The 23,175-nt window shown below is 49.2% G+C and overlaps 1 protein-coding gene across 4 annotated transcripts in view; it reads right to left on the bottom strand.

Annotated features, from left to right (window-relative positions):
* Positions 1-23,175, bottom strand: part of Slc12a7 (solute carrier family 12 member 7) — an 84,090-nt gene that overhangs the window by 25,318 nt on the left and 35,597 nt on the right. For 3 of the 4 annotated variants that reach the window (XM_031360725.1, XM_031360723.1, XM_031360724.1), the window contains exons 2-7: positions 9,043-9,137; positions 8,506-8,628; positions 4,820-4,966; positions 3,438-3,492; positions 2,643-2,773; positions 1,069-1,310 (exon numbers count right to left, since the gene is read on the bottom strand). In XM_031360725.1, coding sequence (XP_031216585.1) covers positions 1,069-1,310; positions 2,643-2,773; positions 3,438-3,492; positions 4,820-4,966; positions 8,506-8,628; positions 9,043-9,137 — 793 coding nt within the window. Of the gene's footprint in view, positions 1-1,068; positions 1,311-2,642; positions 2,774-3,437; positions 3,493-4,819; positions 4,967-8,505; positions 8,629-9,042; positions 9,138-19,433; positions 19,622-23,175 lie in introns of those variants that run through there. The other variant, XM_031360726.1, reaches the window with a different exon arrangement.

Genomic DNA, 23,175 nt, shown 5'->3' with positions numbered 1-23,175 from the left:
ACTCAGCTGACTCACTGTGGGACTCAATGCCTCCTGAGTAGCTCTAATAAACCTGACCCACGTTACTGCAAGGGCCACATGTCAGGAGCAAGCATTAAGTCATACTCCAGCAGCTTGAGGACCGATCTCACGTACAAGCTCTCCAGTCAGGGCTGTCCTCCTGCCCAGGGGTAATTCAACTCTGGAAGGTGGCCATACCCTCCACAAAGATGGTGAAACTACAGGTCTGTGGATTTCATCCCTTCCTGGCACCCACAGTCCCTACCAAGGGCTTTGGTCAGTCCCAACAAGACCAGACCCCACCTTGGTCCCACGCTCACTCACTTGCTGTGACACCAGCCACCTTGGTTAACCTCCTCAATCCCATAAGAGGACAAGAGGCAGCCAATTTACAGGGTTTCTATAAAGGTAAGGAAGCTGTGTCTCGTAGGATAAGAATAGCCTGAAAAGCTCGGCCATCTGACTGTGGTAGTTTGAATGAGAATGTTTCCCGTAGGCTCAGACATTTAACACTTGATACCTAGTTAGTTGATGGTGTGTTTGGGGAGGTTCAGAACATATGGCCTTGTTTCAGGAAGTTATGTTCTGGGGACAGACTTTGTCAGTCTCGCTTTCAGTTTGCGAGCTCTCTGTCCACTTCCTATTCCTGCTACTGTGCCTGCTTTTTGCTGCTAGTTCTCCCTGCCATGATAGACCCTCACCCCTCTAGAACCACAGACCAAAATAAACACTTTCTTTCATGGCCTGTTTCCAATCATGAAGCTTTATCACATCACCAAAAAGTAACGAATCCACTGCCCACCCTGAAATACGGACAACCTTCACCGCCCTCCCGACCTCACAGATGCATGGGTACTGTGCCCACCCCATACTCCAAAGTCCCTTAAAACCACACTGGAACCCAGGAATGAATGGTTATCAAGGATACCTCCATGTGCTTCCCCAGAGAAGCTAGGAAGAGAGAGAACTAGGAGGCCAACCCCAACCCTTAGAACAACACAGCAAGGTGACCCAGCATTAGATCATACCCACACACTCACGCCACCACCAGAATGGCCTGGGACTCACGGGATGTCAGGTGGGGCAAAGGCTGTCTTGATGACACCAGCATAGATGGCCAGGATAGAAAGCACAACACAGGCTAAGAAGACCAGTGCCAACTTGTTGACATATTTGACACCAACAAAGACCACCACCGCCATGAGTGCCAGTGCGCAGCTGCCATACACACGCATGTTGTTCAGCAATGCTGCTGCCTCCCCATCCGCTGTCTCTGCCTGGAAGATGGCTGCACTTGGAGAGATGTAAGTCTGTGGGAATAAGGCAGGTCAGCAAAGCAGGTCCTGTCCAGGAACTCACCCATCCTTGACCTCACACTGGCTCCCTCCCTGATATTGGCAAAGAAGGCCTGTCAGGCTTGAGGCCACTGGGTGCACGGAGACAGAATCTTGTGTGCCATCCAAGATGGACCCAGGGCATCGAGCCTGCAGTCATTCCTGTCCAGTTCCTTCAAACTGCCAGAGCCGGATTGTAACCTTGGTCAGATTACTAACAGGCAGGGGAGAACCCTTGTGGTGAGTGGCCAACTCCTGCCAACAGCCTCAGCAGAGCCCAGCACAGCTCCTCCATCTTTACTAATGCCAGCTGACTGCTGAGTACAATCTCCAGAGAGCTACCAAATAGCTAGTGTGTCCTTCAAGCTGCTCTACTATAGGAATGGGACTTCCTTAGAGACCAACCAGACCCTAGGAATGAACATGACAATCTTAGAGTCTGTGGTCCAGGACCCACAGGGCGACAAAGAACCCTAGGTCCCAGCCGAGAGTTCCCAAACTAGAATATGCATTTGTCCCCATGAAACCTTTCTTAGAAAGCATGGGAAGGCTTCCTTGCTGGTTCTGGGATGCTTGGATAGCAGAGAAAAAAAAGCCGAGTCCATGGAGATGGTTATAGTGATGGTTAACATTTATTGTCAATTGACAGGACCTAGATTCACCCAGAGGATTTCTCTGGGAAGACCTGTGTCATATTCGATTAGCCTCTGGGAGTAGCTCACAAGATTAGCCGGGATTAGATTAGGTCACAAGAGTGAGGGATTATTTTGAGTTAATTAAAGATGGAAAGACCCACCACTTTTAGGGTGGGTGGCACCATTTCTGAGTTGGGATTTTGAACTGTATAAAGAGGAAAAGGCTATTTGAGCACCAGAATTCATCTATCTTCTACCTGACAGCTGACACTACAAGCTGCATCAAGCGCCTGCCCCCATGGTTTCCTGGCCACGATAAACAGTATGGTGAACAGAAACTTATGCTACAAAGCCCACCAGACATTGAGGCCAAGCCCAACCTCAAGTTGCAGGGAAGCCCTTCTGCAATGGGAGTTGCGAACTGTAAGAACCAGTGATGAGCAGAACTGCTTTGCCTTTGAGGGCTAGAATCCTGCTCAGGGAATTACACATGCCTCCTGAGATAGCATAAACTATGAAGTCTCACCCATCAGGGACCCAGACCCTCAGCCCAGACAGCAGCTTTGAGAGCCCAGATGTCCAGAACAGGAGGACAGAGGACAGTCAGAGGTAACATACAAATGAGCTCATAGGCAAAGTGCCTGGGTAAGGAAGCCTTCCACAATGGACTCACCAGGAAGATCTCGATGGTACCCAGGATGTACATGGCGCCTGCAAACGTCGTGCCCAAGTAGAAGCAGAGGCCAACAGCCCCTCCAAACTCAGGCCCCAGTGAACGGGAAATCATGTAGTATGAGCCTCCCGCTGTAAAGATAGCCCAAGGAAAAATATGGGTCAGGGAGTGCCATTCACTATGAACACTGAGCACACATGAAAAAAGATGCATCCCCGTTAAGGGACAAGCAGCCTTAGTCTGCCTTCAAAAACAGAGCCACCAGAAAGCCTTGGGCTATGAATTCATGTCTACCCTGCCCACAGGCACAGGCTAGCTCAAGCGTGATGAGAACCACCTGATACAGGCAGGTACAGTACCTCATCTGTCTCAGAAAACCTGCTGTGCCCTCAGATGGTTAAAGGGAAGACACTGGCACAGGCCTGCCAACTCTTTTATGCAGAGGACAGGCAGCAGTGCCTGGCAGTGTGTCTCTGTTAGCACATAAGAGTACAGCACTTCAGAAGGACCTGCATTCTACTCAGATTTGTGTCCAACTCAAGGATGTGATTTCTGTCCCCATAGTAACAGACAGGCAAGCAGTGAGGGTGTGTCTACACCAGAGCCTCTGGGGGGAGAGCCTCGCTCTTCTTTCATGGGCAGTACAATACTCCAGTGCCACCCTGGTGACAAGGGAATGTCATTGTCACCACATGAGCCTGGAGCAGGAATGCCATCCACACGCATGTAGCTCTTGTCCTGTACTGTGAAAAGATAATAAACCAATTCAAAGGCCACAGGCACTGGCACCCTCACCTGGGACCACACCGTTGGTAGCGATGGCACTCATGGAGATGGCTGTCAGCATTGTCTGCAAAGAGAGGCAGCTCTTTCAGGAAACGTGTGCCCTAAGGTGCACACGTGTGCCTCCAACATGCCCAGCCTGAGGTTGAAGGCTTTTGACCTCAAAGGAGGTACTAAATGACCAGGAAAGACAGACCTCCTGCCTGTCAACACTATTCTACCCAACCCACAAATCCATTCCTAAAGGTCACAAAAGACATAAGCTTCAGACCCTGCTTGCCACCGCCCTGAAAGCTGAACCTCATCTAGGTGCCTGACCCAATTATGTTTCTACCAACCCATGAAGCACAAGAGTCGCTCCATCTAGATGTGCACCCAACAGGGGATAGGGTACCTCACCTTGTATCCACCTTGCCTCCAGCAAGCACCCTCTGCTTAGGAAAGTTTATTTGTAGGTATCAGGAATGCCAATACCACAAAGAATGGCATTTGGGTGATAAATGAAGTAGGTAGCCTGAAGTGCCCACACAGAGTAACCAGAAGACAGCCTGAGGTGACTGACCATATGTAATGACCAGTCTGGAGATATATATAGGTGAATGCCCTAGGGTGGTCGTGGTAGGGCAGACACATGAAGTGACCAGTTGGGAAGCATGGGCTGGAGGCTTGGAATGACAACATAGACTGACCAGTCATGGGACAGGCAAGCAGCAGGCAGCCACAAGGAATGACCAGTCAAAGGGCAGTGTGTAGCCTCGGATAGACACACAGGTGTGAGCTATCAGGGAACAAGTGGTCAGGTAGCCTAGGGTAGGAGTCAAGGAGACTCTCATTCAACCATATTATCTGAATTCCCTACAGAAAGGACCCAATGACACTTGGGTAAGTGAAACAAATGTATACTCTTCCTCACCAGAGAAAGGGGAAGGAGAGAAAGTCGGCTGGTAAACAAACAGGCTGTGAGTATAAGGTAATCCAGCACAACAAAAATGTCACTAGAAATAAGGAGACATGCTGGAGGCCCGGCCTTGAACGGGTTACAGACCTGTGACTCTTTCTCTATAAGAGAACCCCTTCCAAACTAGGGGGAGTTTCATCATAGCCCAGTAAAAGGTACCTGCCCCTGACTCAGTCCCCTCAAGTCCTCAGATGTAGAAATACCACCCTCAACATAGATATAGCCAGATAAGATCTTCAGACTAGTGGGAAACCTGGCCTTTGCCAGGCTGGATGGGCCGGCCCATCTTTCCGGAGTCTTCTATAGGAGTTGGTTCCTAAAGAGGGACCTAAAAGGCAGACCTGGATTTCCCAATAGTAGTTTCTCCCAGCCCCAGCCCCAGCTCGTGAAATTGCCCCAGGACTAGCTGGGAGCAGGACTAGCTGTAAGCACTCACACAGGTGCAGCACATGGCCACGATGAGGAAGGACTCCAGAACGCCAGCTGCCCCCACAATCCAGGTCAGACGCAGGAAAAGGATAACACCCAGTATGTTCTGCAGGCACGGCAGGTAGACTCCGATGAAGGTGCCCATGCGTGGGGCCTGGAACAGAGTACCATAAGTCCAGAGAGGCTCCAAGCCTGTACTCTGTAACTCAGCCTGGAACCCTACCCCATGCTTTGCTTTGGAGGTCATGGGAAAATAGAAACTGGGGAGTAATATGGTGGCCATACACAATGACGCTACAAGGGTAGCAAAGATGCCTGACAAAAATCTATGTCTCAAATAAGATGAGGTTCCGTGGTTCTAGGGCAGACTCCAGGTGTCTAGGGCATTGTGCTGGAGGGGAAGAAAACCATACTAGGCAGACCCGGGGATAAGCCTCCTGCTCTGCTTTCCTACTGGGGAGAAAAATCAAGAGTGGGAAGTTTGGAATAGTAAGAAAGGGTCCCTGTTATATCTGTGAGACAGCTAGGGATCTGGACCTTGGTTCCAGGAAGCTTGAGACATGAAGGAAAGGAGGCCAGAGAGGGGCTAGATACCAGTAAGGCTACCTATAAAGTTCAAAAGTCTCAGTGTAATACGACAGAAAACAGACTAGGGACCTGGGAATACAAGAGCTAAGAAGCCAGACCCCTACAAAGGAGGCTCAATCTCGGTTTAGGTGAACACAGAATGAGCATGGAGGACCAGCTTGAGCACATTCCCTGTGGATGACGACCACAAGGCTGGCACAGAGCAATGCTCACACAGAAGCTGGCTGAAGAAGTCATCCAACCTGAGACCAGACACGGAAAGCCCAGCAGCTAAGGAGTGGTACTGGATGGTTGTAACTAGCCAGAGGGCAGAGTCCAAGGAGAACAAACTGACCACCTAAATCTGAGAGGACAGGATGGCAGCTCAGGCTTGCACAGGGCCCTGCCACTCACTAGGAGCCACCCAGGGCAGGGCAGCTAACTTCCACCAACTTGGGATCAAAGGTTTCACAGGGAAAAAAATGGAGAGTGTGTGGAAAGCTATGGGTTTGAAAGCCTGGATGCCTTAGCCCTGAGTCTAAGGCCAGGGAGCATTAGGGTTCATACTGAAGGGAGAAATAAATAAATATATATCTAAATCAAGAGGGAAGGCTAAGCCTTGACCACTGCATTCTGGGGTCAGAAGATAAAGGCTTTATGGGTTTGGATTCTGCAAGCTGGTAGGTGAAGAAGGACTTTAGGGATTTTTGAGAATTATTTTTATCCTTATTCTGTTACATATACATATATGTGTATTGGTATAGGCACATGAGTGAGGATTATTTTCATCTTTATTATTTTATATACACATATATATGTGTGTTGAAATAATGCACATGAATGCAAGTTCCAATAGAGGACAAAAGAGGGCATTGGATCCCTCTGAAATGGAGTCCTAGGTGGTTGTGAGCTGTCCAACACGGGTCTTCTGGAAGAGTAGCAATCACCACACTTGTTGAGCCATCTCTCCATCCTGTCTTGCTAATTTTTCAGCTAAACTAAAGAATGTATGTGTACAAGAGCCCAGTGTGAGATTGACACTAGAGACAGCCAATGTCTCTAATAGAAATATGGCAGAAAACAACTTGTCTAGGCCACTGATGGGCAGCCTGAGATACACAAGCCGCTGCCAGGTCACATTAGCTTTAGATCCCACTGAGACATGGGTCAGGAGCTAGCTGTCTACCCAATATCCTAGTGCCTCTGGTTCCCAGATCCTTTGAAGGGGGGATGCCCACGTCTGAACTCTTAGCTTTGTCCAGATGATGCAGGCCTGTTTACAACCCAGAAGTAGCTCAAAAGAAAGTGATTCCTGTCTCTGGGGACGAGCCTCTGTGCCGTCAAAAGAGACACCAGGGGTGGGCTCTACTTCTGTCCTGCCAACCCAATGGATCCCTAAGTGGGCATTTTCAACCAAGATAAACAGCCCTGCTGTGGTCCTGACTGTTCATCAACTGAAATCCAGCCCCAAAGCCATGTCCTCGAGGGAAACACTGGCCAGAAAACTGCCATACTTTGGGTTAGGGTAAAATATACTACGGCCATACTAAGTATAATATCCCCAAACCTGGGTGCTCTGCTTACAAGGACAAAGGGTTCTTTCCACAGTACCCTTGTGAGCAGCCAAGCCTGCCGAGCTCCACTCTTAGGGAATAAGGACCAATCTGTGGGATCAACCTGAGTAGGGCCTTGACTATGCAGAGCTGAAGCCGAGGGTCAGTCCCAAGATACATTCAGACCAGTGTTTGTTTCCTGGCACAGACCAAGTTTTCCTTGGACACAAATTCCAGCAGACAAAAGAGACAGATGGACAAACGGACATGTGTGCTGTGGACAGGGATGGCCTGGGGCTTCTGAGGCCCAAGAGCCTGTCGGCCCATGAGGCAGTGCTGGGGACACAAGTAAACCCCACTAATGCATTTGAGTGACAAAGCTACCACCACCAACCACCGCTGCAGCTCCTAAATCCTCCTTTACAGACAAGTCTGTCACTCGGCACATCTCGGCAGCTGTGACTCTGCCACCTCAGAAGGGTCAGCTAAGGATGGCCGGAGTATGTGGGAGAAGGCAGGGAAAGGTACGGCCCAGACAATGTTTCCGAGGAAGCCACTGCCCTACTGCCAGGAAGACAACCCATGCCTCTGTTAACCTTGTCCCTGTCCCCAGAGACGAACGACGGCCCCAGATCTGAATAGTCTCAAAAGCGCTGAACACTGTGAAGACTTGAAGCACAGTACTGACCCTGCTGTATCCACGGCTGGAGGAAACAAGACAGCCAGTGCTGCTCTGCGGCCTGACTTTCATAGAGCCACAGTCAGGCTGGGTATGGCTCATGAGAAGCACCCAGGAAGCAGCTAGATGTGACAAACAGGGGAGATCCCCTTCATCTTTGCTCATCAGCACTGAGCTGCTCCCTCCAAAGAAAGCAGGGGCCTCAAGAAGATAGAACTGAGGAGAATAAAACTCAGTCTTTAGTGAAGGCTTTAAGCCAGACATAATGGCACACATATCTGTAATCCCAATACCTGAAAGCTGAGGCAGGAGAATTACTGTGAGTTCAAAGCCAACTTTGGGTGATATAGTGGGCTCCTGGCCAGAGTGAGACTATCTCAAAAACAAATAAACAGCCAGGCAGTAGTGGCGCACCCCTTTAATCCCAGCACTTGGGAGGCAGAGGCAGGCGGATTTCTGAGTTTGAGGCCAACCTGGTCTACAGAGTGAGTTCCAGGACAGCCAGAGCTATACAGAGAAACCCTGTCTCAAAAAAAACAAAAAAATAAAAGTAAAAATAAAAAATTAAATAAACAAACACGGCAACCAAATAATAAAATGAAACACAAAGCTGGTCCTTAGGCAGGGCTTAGTGCCACTCCCTCTCTTTGGAGCTATATGGCCCCACCGATGGCCACTCAGAGTATGCAGGGCAGCCTGTGCAGGACCTCTAGGACCATGTCCCTTCCCAGAAGCACAGGACACTGGAGGTGTCCACTGAGACACAGTACCAGAAAAATGAAGGTAGACAACCCTCATGAAGGGAAAGAGTGTGTATGATCTGAAAGCCCGGCAAGGGTGTTCTCTGTCTAGAAAGTTCCAAGACCGCTATCCGCAAAGCGCAGGCGTGTGTACCTTGACCTCCCGCCTCCGGCTGTCCTCATCTTCCTCATGCTCTACCACACCCTGGCTCAGGTTGGTATAGTTGGCCAGCTTGTTCAGCAGTGATGACACCATGGGGTTGCTGTCCATCTCTTCCTACGGGTGCAAAGCATCACAGAGGTGGGAACCAAGTTCATCAACATCCCAGGGCAGCAGGTCCCTGGCCCAGCACAGCCATCTGTCCCAGGGCGAGGGAGAACTCAAGAGCCCACAGTCAAATGAATGGACCCCCCCCCCCAGATCTGTGTGCCCCAGAGCATCTGTCCAGCAGGTCTGGAATCAGAAAAGTCAAGGGCACTGAGAGTCCTCAAGGCTTCAGGAACTGTAGGGAATGCACCTGTCCAGGTTACAGCTCACTTATCAGAAACAGAGAAGCTGGGTGGATCTCAGGCAGGAGCTCCCTGCTCCTTCCTCATCGGCCCAGGCTGCCCTTGGCTGGGACCACTCCTTTACTTTCCCACAGGCTCTTCACTAACATACCTTCTTCATGTACAAACTGAAACAAATTACCTCAAAAAGTGCCATGTTCTTCCCCTCGAAGTAGCTCTCTCTTTCCACCTCCACATTATTGATGAACGGGCTGTTCTCCCTGGGGTTTCCATCTCCTGTAGAAGATAGTCTCAGGTTAGACCCAGGATCCCAGGCCATGCAGGCCCTGAGACAGGGAGTGGCCAAATCAGTAGTTAGGGGACCCTGTATTCTAATTCCTTCCCTATCAGGATCTTGGCAGAGATGTGCTTCTGAGGGATTCCTTATCCCTTGGTACAGGCCTCATGCTGACAGTCCTCTCTGCCTCAGTTTCCACACCTGAGATGGTGCCGTCCTATGTCTGTTTCTCCCCTCGGGGCAGCCAGGCTCACTGCACACCAGACTGGACTGGTGAGTTCAGTAAAGAACACACATACCCAGGAACAGCTTCGGAGAACTGGAGAACTGGAGAACTGGTTCAGTTTATTGGGGGGAAGAGCAAAGGCTATTTAAACCTTTGCGGGGGGAGTACAGGCAATCCAGGGTGAATGCACATCATTGGTCGGGACTGAGGTCCAGATGCTTCATTTGCATGAAAAGGAACTTCAGGTTCCTTCCTGTCCTCCCGGACAGGACCTCATAAGAGGACAGGAAGCTTAGCCTGGCTAGAGCTATGTGACCTCCTCTGGTGAGGCATGAGTGGCGCACAGGGCTGCTTGCACAGGGAAATGCAGGCCCGAGGCAGGGGAATGATCCTACTCCTGCCTATCTCAGGAACAAGGGGCAGTAAGAAGGAACCCTTCCCCGCCCCCCAAAAAAATCAAGAACAGTCTTGGCAAATGGGGAAATGGGGCAAGGGGAGACCTTAGACCCTGCTGTGTGTTTCACACTAGTGCCCTACAAATAAGATCCTCAGCTCTGCTTCCTCTCCACGTCCACAGTCAATAGGGAGTCTTGGACACTCAAGGCCCTTCACAGGCAGGTCCAGTGTAATGTTATGTTCCCCAGGATGAGAGGAAAACACACCTTGGGGGTTTGGATTCGTGAGCACGGAGTACTGTGGCAATGGGCACACGGTCTCAATACCTCATGCTCCAGCTGCCCAAGGGTGCAGACATTTGTTCAGTCATAAAAAACATAAGGTTACAGTGTGACCTCCATTGAGGCTTACGTAGGGATCCTGAGGTACTGCATGCAGTCAGAGGTCTGTAGAATGGGAGCATCCTTGAAGAAGGAAGGAACCTGAAGGAGACCTCTGCTGTGTGACCTCTCCCCAAGCCCAGGTCACCTTTTGGAAGTAAGACTAAGGCTTACAACCTCAGGTAACAGAAACAAAGGGCTTCAGGGGGAGCAAGAACGAGTCCTGATGTAACAGCTTGAGTCCCCTCTGCTGGTGTCTGGAAGCACAGGGTAGGAGCAGGGCAATGACTCTTTACTTGGACTGTTTCAAGGCAGCTCCTTGGAAGGAGGAACCAGGTAAAGATTCTAAAAGCCTCCAGTTGGGGAACAGCAAGTTACATTATGTCCCCTTTTAAGTCCTACTAACCAGACGTGATATTTCTGGGGATGACAATCCTAAAAGCCAAGAACCTCACAAACAGACTGGCCCCATTAAAGACTAAAGCCCTCTATGAGGGAGGATGCACATACACAGAGGTTTGTTTTGTTTTGTTTTGACAGTAGCTTTGAATTTCAAATTCCTCAAATCCCAAAGGGATTATGCTGGCCTTCCGGGGAAGGCCCACACACACCTCCTACCCTGTTAGCTAGTTCAGACCATGGTTTACCACCAATCCTGATTGGTACCCAAACAGAAGACGCTGACGCAGGTCCCTGAAGCTCACTAGACCTTTTTGTCTCAGAATACACCTGACCCAGGTCCAAGTAACAAACTCCAATAATCAAGGTCATCAGGGGTCAGGGAACAAAGGAACACAAAGTGCCCTGCCCTGAATTTAAGTAGGCCCCTAAAATGTGGCATCTGGTTACATATGCTAAACCAAAGCAGAGGGAGAAACCTTTGTTAGGGCTCACAGCCCAGAAGTGGCTTTGTTCTAATAAGAAATTCCCTCACCAGTACGCACTCAAATGCTGTAAGTCACACACACACACACACACACACACACACACACACACACACACACTCTGCCCTGCCCCGTGTTAGTAAGGTAGGGCACAGTAAGGTAGGTACAGAGCTGATGACACTCTTCTGCAGAGAATTCATGGGGCAGCACAGACTGCTGAGAACACAGCCACACTATGCTTCTCAGCAGTGTGCCTTTGATAAGACTGGAACTCTGAGGACAGTGGAATATACACAGCAAGGCACAACCCCACCCAACACTCACACCCTGTGTGTTCCCCGTATACACTATCCTCCCTAGTGGGGACCTCATACCTTTCAAACTCCTCTCACATCAGAACGTTGGAGCAAGTAGGAGGGGACAAGATTGTATGCTACACCATGGACTGAAGCTGAAAATTTGGCTGGCTGGTCCTTTACTGGCTGGTCAGGAAGCTGGGGGCAGAGTGAGTTTTGCTGATCTGCCTATGCATACATGCTCACCCTTGCAAAATCATGCAGAGCCTTTCATACAAGTGAAGGATTACAGTCCAAGGTACAAACTCCCTGGGTACCCTTCAAACTCATACCTGCCCCTACACAGAGACATCAGGCCAGGATCCTGCAGAACAACTAACTCCCTTCCATCTGGAGGCAAGACCCTGTACTATCAACTGTCCCTAATGTGAGATCTCCTTATCTCACCAACTTCAAATCTTACATGGGGACAGATGAAGTCGCACCAAAAGAAACAGAGGAGGAGGATCACGGCAAGACAGAAATGTAATAGGTATAAGAGACCTTGGTCAAGGGAAAGCACAACGGTGTGGCTCAACTCTCCCGAGGAACGAGGTGTAACCTGAAAGGACTCTGGGCAGCTCCAGCATGGTTCTGGAGGGCCTTGCCCTTCTCCCCAATTCCCTCTGCCTTGGTAAAAATCATTCATTAGATTACATTCCTAGAGCTAGCCCCCAAGGTCTATTCCCTTATTTGGCCAATCCATCCTCCTGAGGCTGACTACCAAAAGTCCAGCTATCAAAGTATTGAAGTCCATGATTAAAAGTCCCCTTCGGCTCACCTCATCCTAACACAAGGCTTCCTATTTTACCTTTATAAGCAGCCAATTGGCCTTGTCTGTGTCCTCTCTATCCCAAGACAGTCCTCTGTCCTCTCTTTGTCCCCTCCCATCATCCTCTATCTCCTGCCTTTGTTCCTTATTCCCTACCGTTTGTTCCTGTGGGGCAAATAAATCTCCTTCAAGCTGAGAACTGGTCTTGGGAATCCTAAGCCAATACTTGTCCTTCCATAACCTTTAACCTGCATAAATATTATGCTAACCACCCAAACAATATAACCAAATGCAGAATCCTCATTGTTTAGTTTCTTCTCCAGAGTATGGGGGTAAAGCATTCTAGAACAGCATCCCAGGTCTTCTAATAAATGATACAAATTTAACAAACACCCAAGTACACTGTAGACAGTAGAGGTCCGTTTCTAACCCTCCAGGAAAGGGAGGGCCAGATGAGCCCTGAGGTGTGACACATCTGAAGAACGAATGGAAACTCTGGGCTTTTCAGGGTAGTGTGTACATGTTACCCACATGCATACACATGTGCAGCTTTCTACCTCTGTCAGTTAACAAGCCAAGAAGCAGGGCATACTAGTAGCTAAATGTATTCTCAGCACCTACAACTGGCTTGCTAAACTCATTTTCCACTTAGACTATCTCAGGAAAACCATTGACTACAGAGCTAAGGCAGGGGGATGGATACTAAGACTAAATGTAACCAGGAAATGTCAGTGACGTCAAAAGCCAAAAGGCACCATTTGGATAGTCCCCCATGACCACTTCTGAAGCCATCTAAGCATCAACTGACTGGAACACAGACACACACACACACACACATAGGAATCTAAGGACCACCCAAGCCATGGAGACCTGCTACAATACTTTGGTGTACAGACCAGGGGTCAGGCTAGAAGAAACTGCCTTGGGAATTTGTAGCTGGGAGACAATGTGGGATACACAGCCTAGTGGGGTAGGCCCAGCTGAGTTAGTGGGGGGGAGGGTGGGTCACAGCTATTGTATCATAGCAAAGGGCAGCTGGACAGCAAACATTCTTGATCCTACATCTTGATGGGGTGTTCCAACCATGCCACTATCCAGACTGTAGGGCCCACAGACACAAGCCTGCAGTTCCTTCTGCCCAGAAAGCAGAAGCAGACAGGAAAATTCCACAATGAAGCAAAAAAGCAGGCATGACCCCGTGAAATTCAAATAAGATCTCTGTTGTGTGAACATTAATCCTCTCACCTGGTAAATGCTATAGAGATTCTGAAAGAAGATGTGTTTTTTGGAGAGGGTATGCCTCAAAAGAGCCTCACAGCCTCTACATGTGTGCAGGAGAAGGGAAAAAAGAAAGAATATTTATTTCATCATGGAAAAAATGTCCCATGCAGAGAGCTAAAGCCAAGCATAGGAGAGACTTCTTTGCATTCTTGTGATTTTCTGATGTCTGGAAATAACTTAGTATCAGGTTTAAAGAAGTCAGATGCGGTAGCATACACCTTTAATCCCAGCAATTACGACGTGGAGGCAGAAGTGTTCTGAGAGTTGCCAGCCAGCCAGGGCTACATGGCAAGATTTAGGCCAGCCAGGGCTACACAGTGAGAACTTGTTTTGAAATCAAATAAACAACGAAAAAAAAGCAAATACAAATGCAACACACTCTGGTGTCACCAGCTCTGAGGACACAGAGGACCAGGGTGTGACTCATAGCCCAATAACCCTCCAGAGGGTCAGGAGACAGGGTTTCAGATTCTCCCTCAGATGCTCAGACAGAGCCAACGCAAGCTCATGACCTTGAACAAAGTCTCTGCTGCTTACCTTCAGCTCAGCTCAGGTTACTAGTCTCCAGGGAGGAGGGCTACATGGAAAGACACAGAAGGGCAAAAGCTCTTCAGCCACCGTACCTCCAGCCTCCAGCCTCCACCCATAGCCTGAGTTTAGGAGTCACCTGCCTGGGTCTTTCACAAAGGGCAGCCACAATGCTGTTCTGAGCAGACACAGCTGGTTTTCTCAACAAACTTTTTCTGACCCTTTGCCCAGATGCACAGGTTGAGTGATGACCACCCATCTAAGGAAACAGTACTCCCATAGCCTGACCAACACTCCCAGGGAGCAATGGCAAGACACTTGAAAAGATGACATGTAAACAGTGGTGGTGCACACCTTTAATCCCAGCACTTAGGAGGCAGAGGCAGGCGGATTTCTGAGTTCAAGGCCAGCCTGGTCTACAGAGTGAGTTCCAGGACAGCCAGGACTACACGGAAAAACCCTGTCTCGAAAAAAACAAACAAACAAAAAGCTCCCATTCAGTGGGATGACTGTACAAGATGGCCAGGGCTGCCAGACAGAGAAAGAAATGTAAGGATACAAACAGATGCTGGGGAGATTGAGGTGGACGTGACACACAGCCTCAACCTGGCTCACAGTAAGCTGTCCACTACAACAGCCCAGCACTTGGGAGGCAGAGGCAGGTGGATTTCTGAGTTTGAGGCCAGCCTGGGCTACAGAGTGAGTTCCAGGACAACCAAGGCTACACAGAGAAACCCTGTCATGAAAAACAAAAAAAAACAAAAAACAAAAAAGAATCAAACACGCGCCTTTAATCTGAGCACCTGGAAGGCAGAGTCAGATGGATTTCTGAGTTTGAGGCCAGCCTGGTCTACAGAGTGAGTTTCAGCACAGCCAGGGCTACACAGAGAAACTCTGTCTCGAAAAAACAAAACAACAACAACAGAAAAAAGAATCAAACGGGCTAGAGAGATGGCTCAGCACTTTTAAGAGCACTGATTGTTCTTCCAGAGGTCCTGAGTTCAGTTCCCAGCAACCACATGATGGCTCACAACCACCTGTAATGGGATCTAACGCCCTCTTCTGGTGTGTCTGAAGAGAGTGACAGTGTACACATATAAATTAGAGAGTGAGAGACAGACAGATAGATGGTAATAAGATAGATAGACAGACAGACAGACACATAGACAGATGACACATGGTAGAGGATAGATAGATAGATAGATAGATAGATAGATAGATAGATAGATAGATAGATAGACAGACAGACAGACAGACAGATAGGATAGATAGATAGATAGATAGATAGATAGATAGATAGATAGATAGATAGATAGATAGATAGATAGATAGACAGACAGATAGGATAGATAGATAGATAGATAGATAGATAGATAGATAGATAGATAGATAGATAGATAGATAATAGATGATAGATTATGGATCGATAGATAGACAGACAGACAGACAAACAGAAAGAATGAAATGCTTGGGAGGCAGAGGCAGGCGGATTTCTGAGTTCGAGGCCAGCCTGATATCTACAGAGTGAGTTCCAGGATAGCCAGGGTTACACAGAGAAACCCCCGTCTCAAAAAACCAAGAAAAAAAAAAATGTCGCAGGTGGAGTCCAGAACCCTCCATAGAGCTGAGATGCAGCAAGATTTAGAAACTTGCAAAGCAGTCCCTATAAGTGCAGAATGGGGATACAGAGAACACCACTTGGAGATACGTGGGGTTGGTGATGGAATAGAGATGCAAGTAAGTCATTCAACCCTCCCCCTTTCCTGCCTCACAGTGTATCTTTCCTGGCTGATTAAAGAATGTGACAGAGTCTGTTGCCTGGGATACGTGCTTTTAATCAATCACAGCACTCAGAAGCAGGTGGATCTTTGTGAGTTTGAAGCCAGCCTGGTCTACATGTCGAATCCCAGGACAGCTAGAACTATATAGAGAAACCCTGTCTCAGAAACACAAAAACAAAACAATAGCAAGTGACAGGTAAGGATCTTCAGCCATAAAATCTAGAACAGAACAAATGACTTATGGATGTACCCTCTCCTCCCTGCAAGTCTCACTCATGGAAACAACAGAAAGACAAAGACTGCTTGGCTGAGCGGTCTTGTACCTGCTTGCAAACCCCAGAGCCTCTGAGCCCACAGGCCCACAGGTCTTGGGTCACAGCAGAGAGGACCTAAGGTACTGAGGGACTTTTCCTTTAGAGTAGAGGGGGCCACAAACCATGGCGGTTCCTCAGGAAGGCGAGCACTTCTATCAAACCTTCCAGCAGAGCTGGTGCCTGCATTGGCAACATCATGTGTAAAAACCATAAAATGCTCATCTACAGAAACAGCAAAGAACCTCAAAACCAAGGGAAGCCACACAGGCTCCTTGAAAGATACAGCTGGAGGTACCATGACTCTCTTGGGACACATGCAGCTATCTTCTGACATCTGCATCCTGTGGCCTTTGAGATGCATGTATGTATAAGGGTCTCAGGCATCCCTAGCTGCCAGTGACTCTGTAATCCTTCACTGCCCCATTTGGCAGCCAGAGCCTACTCCCTGTGTTACATCTAAGCTCATGCCTCAGCAGCAAAGGACTGTTCCAAGGGTAGCCAGCCTGAAGAGAAACCAGAGGGGGCGGAACATCAGCTGACTACTCATGCCTCATTCATTTGTTGAAAGAGAAAGAGAAATTAAAGGGCTAAATGTCAGACCCAAAGGCTAAAGAGTCTGACTGTGGACAATTCAGTGAAGAGATGGGGCAGCCAACTCACTGAGGGAAAGACCTAGAGAGGAGATGGTGTAGGTGTAGAGGAGCCTCAGACAACTGACCCCAGTGATCAGGTTAACAGGGCTGAATCCTGGGACAGTGAAAGACCCAATGTTATACTAGAGGACAGGCACTCATCCCCTGAACCTTTCCTCCCCAGACATAGACCCAAGGGGAAAGTGAAATGATCCCCACAGAAGAAACTCTCCAGTCCTTACTCACATGACGTCAGGTTACCAGAAATGAGTAAGTGCAAGAAACTCTCACAGCTAAGGATAACTAGATATCCTGAGGATTCCTGGGACAGGAGAGAGACACTAAGACTCTGCTCTTTCAGAGGACCAGGATCCAATTCCCAGAACCCACAAGGTGACTCACAACCACCTGTAACACCAGTTCCAGAGTACCAGGTGGCCTCTTCTGGCCTCCAGGGGCACAAGACACTCATGTGGTACGTAGACATACATGTAAGTATGTGGTACGTAGACATACATGTAAGTAAAACATGCATGGAAAACAAGGAAACCCCACAGAACCTAGGCATGAGTGGACAGAGAACTTCTGGGACTAGAGCAGCAGTCGCAGAGAGAAGCATCGCAACTCTTTAGTGCTGACTAGTCCCAGCACAGCTCCACAATCCTGCCATAAGGTCAGGAAGATTGTATCATTCCTACCTGGCACCAGGGAGGCCCAGCTCCTGATCAGCCACCCCAACAACCTACCAACCTTGGAACCCCCACTTAAAGGGCCCATCTGCTGTAACACCTTGTTACCGACCTGTATGGTCAGGGTGCCTGGGCATCCTGTCTATGACATAAAGGGGATTGGCCACTGTTGCCACCATACAAGGTCTGGCAGTTCTGTGTGGACACTGCCCACAAGTCCACGTGTCCTCATAGGCTGCAGTTCTTCACAGGGAAAAAGCCACTCCAAGGCCTCCTATGATAACTCACCATAGCCCTGGGCCCACAGAGATCCATGGAGTTTTCTTACAAGTGCATCAAATGCTTCAGGAAGACATGTTATAAGCTGCATGGAACCTGGGCCAACCCTGACCTCTGTCATGAAGGCTACAGGACGTACAGGATGTGTTTCAACTTGGAGAAACACCTTGGTTTTTCACTTTGTCATCTTTTATGTGGACAGCCCTATGTTAAGCTAGGGACAGTTGCTCATAGATGCTGTTCCTACTTCACGGATGTCCAATTGAAGCCTGATGCATTTTAAAGTGTACAGATGACCAGAGATAATTATAAGCACAATGCCTCGGAAAGCCACCATGCTGTGTTTGGTTGTGACCTGGATGTGACAAACAAGGCTGTGTTTGGATGTGACTCACCTGTGGAAATGCAAATTTGCTGGCGTTTAACAAAGACCAGCACCTACCCATCTTCTATTTAGAAACCCCTCACATGTGGGGTTATTGGGAATTGAACTCAGGACTTCTGGAAGAGCAATCAGTGCTCTTAACCACTGAGCCATCTCTCCAATTCCCTCAAATATATCTTAATGGACTCCTCTAAAGCATGCAAATTTGGCATCCCTTTTCAGCAAGCAAGCAGGTAACAAAATGCAGTTTCCTCCTGTAGCTGCAGTCTCTCCAGTCCCACTGAAGGAGGGACTAAAGGCTTCAAGATTTCGGAACCTTGTCGCTTCAGAGATTCTGACTATGTAAGAGAGGTGTGTGCATAGGTCAGAGGTGGCCAGGGTCCTGGGCATGGGAGGAGACACCCTCTCCACTAGATAAGCATCAGGTATTTGTCAAATCCGGCCAAGTTTCATAGGCATTGCCAAGCAGTGCCAGAGCCACTACTGGCCCTCAGCCCAGGATCTGCTCCAGAGCAGCAAGTTGATTCCCCACTCCCAGCCTGCTCCCTGCAGAGTGCTGTCTTAGTAGGGAGAAACCAGGCACAACCTGGCAGGCCCCCAGACCCATTCACAGGCAGCCAGACCATAACAGCACAACCCAGGAATGGCCTCCTCCCACCCTTGTTCTTCCTGAGGCAGGCAGGGCTCCAGGACATTACTACTAATCCCTCAATTGGCTCAAGGGAGGGATAGAAAGCAGCCCCTGAGACTCAGAGTCATATCCCCTGATAGGTTGAGGAGGCAGGCCAGTAGAGCTGCTGCAAAGGCCAGCAGCCTCCTCCCTTTCCTGCCATCAAGTGTAGGCGGAAAGTCTACCCAGCTTAGCAACACTGGAGATGGGACATGGGTCACAGAGGAGCTGAGTTTGTGTACAGAGGCCTGGGGGAGGAGGTAGGCAAACTGCTTAGCTCATAGGGCTGACTACTAAGCCCCACAACAAAATGAAGTCTCGCCTGGTTACCTTAAAGGTGCTCTTTGGGTTCCTAAGGGCAGCCTGCCCCAAGCCAAGACCACCACCATAAAACTACCCTGGTGGCTACACTGTGAAATGGTTTCGTCCTAGAATGGGTTTCAGAGTTCTAGGGCCCTGAAAACTCAAAAGAATACCCACCGGCTCTTGACTGCCCTCCAGATTCTCAGAACCTTCACACATCCTAAAAGTCCAGCAACCTGGGAACTCCAGGCCAGTGGGACAGACTACAGAGCATTTTTAATGAGAGAGAGCCACAGGCTGACTGACAGGCCCCAGGCTGACAGCTTTCCACTTTCAACAGCAAACTGCTGGCTGAATGAACAATGCATTCTGAAGAGAAAACAAAGGAAATATTGAGAAACAAGAACCACCCACAGCTCCAGCCCAAGAGGGCCACTTACTTCTTATGGCATTTTCCATGCACATTCCTCTAACCCCTGCCTCCCATCTCAGGTTTCCAGGACAGAAAGGTCCAGTAGAGAGCTGCTCTGTCCTTCAGGGAACAGGCCCAGTCCTTTCCCACCTGTTCCAAGTCCTGCTCAACACTTTCAGGCCCGACTTGGCCTCTCTGTCACTCTGATTCGGTGTGGGAACTTTTGAAGTTAGTGGCTTAGAGTGTTTCCTCTGCACTCAGGCCCAGCCCCACCTTCTTCCTGGCAAGCAATACACTTTACTTCAAGGTTACACTGATGCTGGGCTGCAGATGGAGCTCTAATGCACAGGCAGAAGAATATTTGTACCAGAGTGACAGGCAGCCCCACTTCTCTCCACAAGGCACCATGGGAACAGGTCCAGGTTTAAGCAGAAACTGGTAAACCAGGTGTGAGCAAGGCTAATGCCTAGGAGGGCTGGAAACCCTGCAGCCTTGGTCAGACAGCACAGCTAGCTGTCCACCCTCCTGCTCGCCCTAACCTAACTCAGTAGCATCACGTCCCACATAGTTAGAAGGGCAAAGATTCTCAGAGGAACAGTAAGATCTGGGGGCCCAGAGAGTAGTAAAGTAAGGCTTCCCAAAGGATGTGGCACGCCTATTCTACTTCCTACCCTAGGATTGGTAGGACTGTCCCCAAAACATGACCATAAAGGTCACTGGTATTCCTTATGTCCACTTACAAGGCAGCCTGGGTAGGCATCTCCTCCAATAGGTTTTTAAATCTCCATTCAAACCAGTTAAAACCCAGAAAGGCAGAGAGGAGCCTTGCAGTCTGCCATGAAAGAGGTTCTCTGAAAAGAAGCAGCCAATGTGGACCAGAGGTCAAAGCTTGACAAACTACAATTACACAATTACACGATTTCATTACACACAACATATATCTGCATGCATGTACACACATACACACACATATGCTTACACATTTGTACTCATGCACACTCACATATATACATGTTTTCACCCATTCACAGCATACACCATAATTACATGTACACTGCACTTATATGTGCATAGAAACATGCCCATTGTCATCGGCATAGCAGCATACTCCCCACACAAAGCCAAAAGAAATTAGAGCTCCAGACTGTTCTATTGTGGGGGACAAACCTCAGGACATTAGTCATCTATGGGATGACAGCCCTAGAAGCTACCTAAGCAGTGTGCAAGTCTGGACTTTTAATCTAAAAGACATGCCCTTCAGGGAGACAGCCTCTGGTGACCTCAGTCTCCAACATCCCATGTCACACAGCTGGTGCTTAGCCATGATCCGGTCTCTCATCCCCAGAGACCAGAGCATCATCAGAGCTGAGAAGGGGCATGCTGTTCCCCAAATGCCCAGATGAAAGAGGTCCACAACAAAGCAGAGGAGGACAGGGCCTGTGCCTCCATCAGCACCCCCACAGGACACCAGTCAGATCCTCCCAGGGGCAGCTTCAGTTACATACTTGTCTGGGCTGTGGTCAAGTCCCTCCATTAAATGAAAAGGGAAACCCAAGAGCCACTGGCACTCCCTCCTCTGGCCTCCAGAGCACTCAGTCCTCCCCAGTGACCATCAGATGTTTCCTGAGCCTCTCTGAAAGCCAGACCCAGCCTGCTGGCGCCAGAGACCCACAGAAGGATGGACCTAAAGATGAAAGGTCATGGCTGCCTTTGTAAGAGATGAGGCCCTGGTGAGGAAAACTGAGGCACCGAGAAATGCTCAAAAGTCACTTGCCATCTTCAGAAATGGGTCACTCTAAAGCAGGCAGACATCAAAGACAGGAGCTCAGGCCACCATAAGGCCAGAGATGGTAACTCCCAAATCCCTGCACTGAAAGCTTAAAGCATCTCAGACCAGCAAGAAAGTGAAAATGTGTCTAACTAGGAAAACACAGATCTGGGCTGCCACCTTTTTCCTCCCTAGAATTCCTCAAACGCTTCCCTCATGGGGCTGTGATAAAATGCATGTGTGGTTCTGAGAAGATGAGATCAAGAATCGACACTGCCAGCTTCATATCCAATATCCCAGTCCACCTCTCCACCTGACCCAATGGTTTTCTTAAAAACAATCCTACCCAAGAAGGAGGAAACAGCCTGGGTAACCCGGCAACTGGCTGGTGGCGCCAGTCTTGCTCCCACCTACAGGTATCCTAGACCCTAATATACGGGCACAAGCCCTTACTTAGGAAGGACATGATTCTATAGAGAAGCCTCCAGACAAAGGGCCATCTGACATGCTCACCAAGCAACTCAGATCCAGGGACACAACTACACACTCAGAAGCCCCAAACCTCTACTTGCTTGTGGCCTGGCCACCATGGACATACACAGGAACAGACAGCTGGAAGCCTCATCACCAAGATGGGCCTGCCATTGAGCAGAAATGGAAGGCTTATCCGCACAGCCCAGACCCTAATCTAAAGGGCAGTTTCCCTCCTTTGCATAATAGGAAGGTAGCAAACTTTATGACTGATCCCCAGTGGGGACACAAAGTCAGCACCCACTAGGACCTGGCACCTCAAGCCACCACAGCCCCAAGACTATCTACCTACTCCTGAGTGTCATCCCCTCCTGTCTACACGGGGCTTCCTTGCCTCTACACAGAGGCGTCTTCCCTCTGAAGTCCAGTCCAGCAGGACTCACACTCCAGTGGCTGCCTCCTGTGTAGCTGTCCCTCCAAATGACAGAGAACTCCACCCAGCCACTTAGCCAAGGGCCTGACCACAGGAGCTTGGGAACAGTGGTTAATACTTAACACTGTACACCAAACTTTGCCCTCTAGGCTTACAAAGGCAGGGTTTAATGTCCGAAGAGCAACAGGAACTGCAGGCTGTCTAGCCAGCTGCACTCCCCGATATACTGCTGAGTGTCTGGCCCCATGCAGCACTCAACTGTACATCGAACAAGAGGGAGCCATTGTCTCAAGCAACAGAAGGCTAAGGTGGTGGTGGTACATCTTTCCTCCTTGACCTTTCTCTCCTACTCACTACCAGGCAGGCAGAGTGAGACCGCTCCCAAATGGTCTTGAAGGTGAATGTGGCCAAGACTCCTGCTGAGGTCTGAGATGTTTTCTGGGGTGCAGCAAAAATCCCATCAAGTCAGACACTACTGAGAGCTGCCGTGCTGATTCTGGGCAGCCAGCTCTGTCCTATAAACAAAACCTCTCTCCTTCTCCTGGGCACCGCCTCTTTCTGAATGTCCTTCCTGACCACAGAATAGGCACACCAACAACTCTAAGTAAGGGACATTGGGATTGTCTACCTAAAGAAAAACCACCCTGAAATCCATGAGCACCACTCACAGAAGGGACATAACATGATTCCTAGTGTTCTCCCATTAGCTGTGCCTAGAACAAAAAGCAAAATGGGGTCTCTCTCCAAGGTTCAGAAGGTGACACTGAGTTTGTTCATATGGTTGCCTACGTCTGCTGCTCCTCGTCTTAACACCCAAAGCAGCTCTTACATTACACCCACAACACTTGTGGTGTACTAAGAACAGCAGCAGCTTCACAGTACCACACCCAGCACAAACAGGTGAATTGATATGCTAAGGACACACAGCCCAGCAGCTCCTGTAATGCTCCTCACTGCTGGCTTCTTCCTAAGGCAAGCCTCTTCATACTAGAACCAATGGTAGCCCTGAGCTGATAGAGTTGCCTCAGCCCGTGGCATGTACACACTTGCACACAATACTCCACCTGCCAGGCTCAAGGACATCTTTCCTAAGGAATT

This window comes from Mastomys coucha, unplaced genomic scaffold, assembly GCF_008632895.1.
Source record: "Mastomys coucha isolate ucsf_1 unplaced genomic scaffold, UCSF_Mcou_1 pScaffold8, whole genome shotgun sequence".
NCBI classification, from domain to species: domain Eukaryota; kingdom Metazoa; phylum Chordata; class Mammalia; order Rodentia; family Muridae; genus Mastomys; species Mastomys coucha.
Note: the sequence above shows the minus strand (reverse complement) of the source record. Positions and strands in the feature narration are given on the sequence as shown.